The sequence below is a fragment of the Zonotrichia leucophrys genome, unplaced genomic scaffold, assembly GCF_028769735.1.
Source record: "Zonotrichia leucophrys gambelii isolate GWCS_2022_RI unplaced genomic scaffold, RI_Zleu_2.0 Scaffold_1023_17488, whole genome shotgun sequence".
NCBI lineage: Eukaryota > Metazoa > Chordata > Aves > Passeriformes > Passerellidae > Zonotrichia > Zonotrichia leucophrys.
The window spans coordinates 1,078-4,615 of NW_026993228.1; the positions used below are offsets into that span (position 1 = coordinate 1,078).

Below are 3,538 nucleotides of genomic sequence, written 5' to 3' on the forward strand. Positions count from 1 at the left end.
ATGGCAGGGAGTGGGGGGATTAATATTAAAGATTGATTATGAATTATTAATTATGAAATTTTAAAAGTTCCTGAGACATTGGAACTGTTATTTTTGTGCTCTGTAGATTCACAGGAGATCCCTAATGTACTTTTAGCCACTCTGCCCGTGGACAGCACCAGCATCCCCTTTGCTGGAGCCATTAGGCTCAGTCTGAGCTGTCCTTTCTCCAGGCTGGAAACAGAACCTGCTCCCAGGCAGTGCCCTGAAAGCAGGCAGGGTTCTGTCAGGCTAAGGAGAATGCACAGAGATTTGGGGTCTGTGAGTGCTGGCAGGGAGAGATAAGGCACATAGAAACCCCTGCAGTAGGGAAAATCTCCAGGAAGCAGAGAGAAGATCAGGCAATGAGAGAAAACAAAACCCAGAAATGCTGTGGCAGGGAGAGTTTAGAGATGTCCACAGGATCCCCTCCAATGCAGCCCCTCCCTCTGAACAAGCCCCCTCCCTCCTGTGCCCCCAGCCCAGCCTCTGCCCTCAGGGCCGGGGCTCCAAGGCGTGCAGCCCCTCCTGTGCAGGCAGAGCTGCAGCAGAGCCGTGGGGCAGCTCTGCAGCCCCGGGCCCAGTTGCCTCTGCAGAGCACAGGGCTGGGAGCAGCTGCCCGGCCCTGGGGGCTCTGGCAGGGGGCACAGCTGGCTCAGGGTGATGCTGTCCCCAGTGCCTGGCTCTGGGCAATGCTGTCAGTGCAGCCAGGGAAGGAGCTGCATCTCCCTCAATCCAATGCCATCATAAGGACTCTTGGGAATCTCCCTGAGATTTCAGTCCAAGCAGGGAGCTTCAATCCAGGGTGCAAACCTGTCCTAGGGCTTCTCAGATTATAAGATTGATGTGGAAAGGCAGAGGTGTTGTGACACCGAAAATGTTGTTGGGTTGGTGAAATGAGCAATGTGAGTCCTTGGCTACAAATGTGGAGCTGGGCTGTGGTGGATCCATCTGCTCTCAGCAGTACCTGGGTATTTTTAAGAGGAACTTGCTAGTGTGAACATCCTCCATTTGAGAAAAGTCAAAGCCCAGAAAAATTCCAAACAGAATGAAGTAATAGACCATCTCCCCTCACTCTCCACTCATCCTCTTGCTTTATGGAACTCACTCTGTTCTACCAGAGGGCAGCAGAAATGCTGAGGGTTTCTGATACCCAAGAATTCCAGGAGAGACATGGTGGTAAATTAAAAAGAAAAGCTAAGAACTCTTAAACACAAAAGCACGTCCATGTATGTTACAGAGGATGGTAGATGGGAAATGGCTTTGATTTTGGTTACAGGTATCTCCTCTAACACTTCACTGTCCTTTCTCCATGAACAGATCTCTATGTACAGCCCCAGCAAATGTCCAACAGCAGCTCCATCAGCCACTTCCTCCTGCTGCCATTGGCAGACACACAGCAGCTGCAGCTCCTGCACTTCTGCCTCTTGCTGGGCATCTCCCTGGCTGCCCTCCTGGGCAACGGCCTCATCATCAGCGCCGTAGCCTGCGGCCACCACCTGCACACGCCCATGTTCTTCTTCCTGCTCAACCTGGCCCTCAGCGACCTGGGCTCCATCTGCACCACTGTCCCCAAAGCCATGCACAATTCCCTCTGGGACACCAGGGACATCTCCTACAAAGGATGTGCCACACAGCTCTTCTTCTTTATGTTCTTCATGTCAGCAGAGCTTTTCCTCCTGACCGTCATGTGCTACGACCGCTACGTGTCCATCTGCAAACCCCTGCACTACGGGACCCTCCTGGGCAGCAGAGCTTGTGCCCACATGGCAGCAGCTGCCTGGGCCAGCGCCTTTCTCAATGCTCTGCTGCACACAGCCAATACATTTTCCCTGCCCCTGTGCCACAGCAATGCCCTGGGCCAGTTCTTCTGTGAAATCCCCCAGATCCTCAAGCTCTCCTGCTCCAAATCCTACCTCAGGGAACAGAGTCTTCTTGCTGTTAGTGCCTGTCTAGGACTTGGCTGTTTTGTGTTCATTGTTTTCTCCTATGTGCAGATCTTCAGGGCTGTGCTGAGGATCCCCTCTGAGCAGGGACGGCACAAAGCCTTTTCCACCTGCCTCCCTCACCTGGCTGTGGTCTCCTTCTTCCTCAGCACTGTTGTGTTTGCCCACTTGAAGCCCCCCTCCATCTCCTCCCCATCCCTGGATGTGGCCCTGTCATTTCTGTACTTGGTTGTGCCTCCAGCCCTGAACCCTCTCATCTATAGCCTGAGGAACCAGGAGCTAAAAGCTGCATTGTGGAGACAGATTACTGGATTCTTCCAGAAACATTAAACTGCTGGGCAATTTCTGCCAATCATTTGTAATAAAAGTCACCTTTGATATATATTGTTTGTTTGGTTGTGGGTTTTTTCTTTTCTTTTATTGTTTTCATATTGTCCACACAGAAATGTCATTCTTTGTGCCGTTTCTCATTCTGTTTCTCTCCACCTTTCCTATGGTCACAGACAGTGTCAATGAGAGGCTGGTTTCCTTGTGGCTTTAAAAGAAATAAAGGATGTCCCAAAAAGTTTTCTGCAGAGATGCCCTTTTGTTGCCTTCTCTGGAGCTGCAGCAGCAATGCCTGTGTGCAGAGCTGGGGCAGACCAGGGCTGGTACAGCAGCAGCAGCACTTGGTGTTGCCAAGTGCTGCCATGGCCCTGCCCCGCTGCCCTGGTGGCCCTGGTGTTGCTGTAGGGCCTGAGTGGTCTCGGGGTCGGGCACAGTCCTGGGGGTGGCAGTGCTCCTCATGGAGCTGCCAACAACATCCCCCCTCTGCAGCCCTGGCCTCTCCACCAGCTCACACAGGTGCCCCATCCTTGCAGGCACAGACATGGCAGCACTGGCTCAGCAGCCCCTGTTTGCATTGCACACAGCAGGGGGAGCACCCCCGTGCTGTTGGTGTGGGGACATGAACCTGAGGGAGCACAAATGCCATCAGCCCCTGGGGCCAGCAAGGAATGGGGGAGAGCAGAGAAACCACTCAGGTTTGTCCTGGCCTCTGCCAGAGGCAAACAAACATGGGAACAAACTCAGCCAGAAAGTTTGTTCCCATCAGCTGGGAGTTTCCGGTCCCACTGCAGATGCTGTTGCTCACAAGTCAGGGCTGCCTGGCAGCCACCCCCAAACTGCCCTGAAGCAAAGTTTCCTTTGCTTCACCTTTGCTTTCTTTATTCTTCCCTGGTACACTTTCTTCCTCTTGCCCACTTCTTTTCCCTCCCTTGCAAACAGTCCATCCCTGTTTGCCCTTTCCTCTCTGGCCCCACTCCCCATTGCAGTTCCTGACTTGGCACCATGGGAACGTCCCTTGGGCAGCAGGATCATCCTACAAGTGCTGCAGGAATTGTCTGCAGGCTCCTGCAGTGCCTGGTGCTGCTCCCTTGCCAGAGGCACCCCAGGCCAGGGGGGCACATCTGGGCTGCTGTGTCTGGCTCTGGGGCTCCCTGTTCTGGGCAGTGAGGAGGAGCTGCAGAGGCTCAGCAGGACTGACAGGATGGGCTTTGGGGCTGGCAGGAGAAGCTGAGGGACCTGGGCTGCTG

General features: G+C 53.8%; 1 protein-coding gene across 1 annotated transcript; it reads left to right on the forward strand.

Moving 5' to 3' along the window:
• Nucleotides 1-1,361: 1,361 nt before the first annotated feature.
• On the forward strand, nt 1,362-2,294 carry LOC135442080 (olfactory receptor 14J1-like). The gene has a single exon (XM_064701627.1). The coding sequence runs from the start codon at nt 1,362-1,364 to the stop codon at nt 2,292-2,294; it is 933 nt and encodes a 310-aa protein (XP_064557697.1).
• The last annotated feature ends 1,244 nt before the right edge of the window (nt 2,295-3,538 follow it).

What these genes read in the sequence shown, in the direction of transcription:
- LOC135442080 (XM_064701627.1), top strand. Translation starts at nt 1,362, where the DNA reads ATGTCCAACAGCAGCTCCATCAGCCACTTCCTCCTGCTGCCATTGGCA.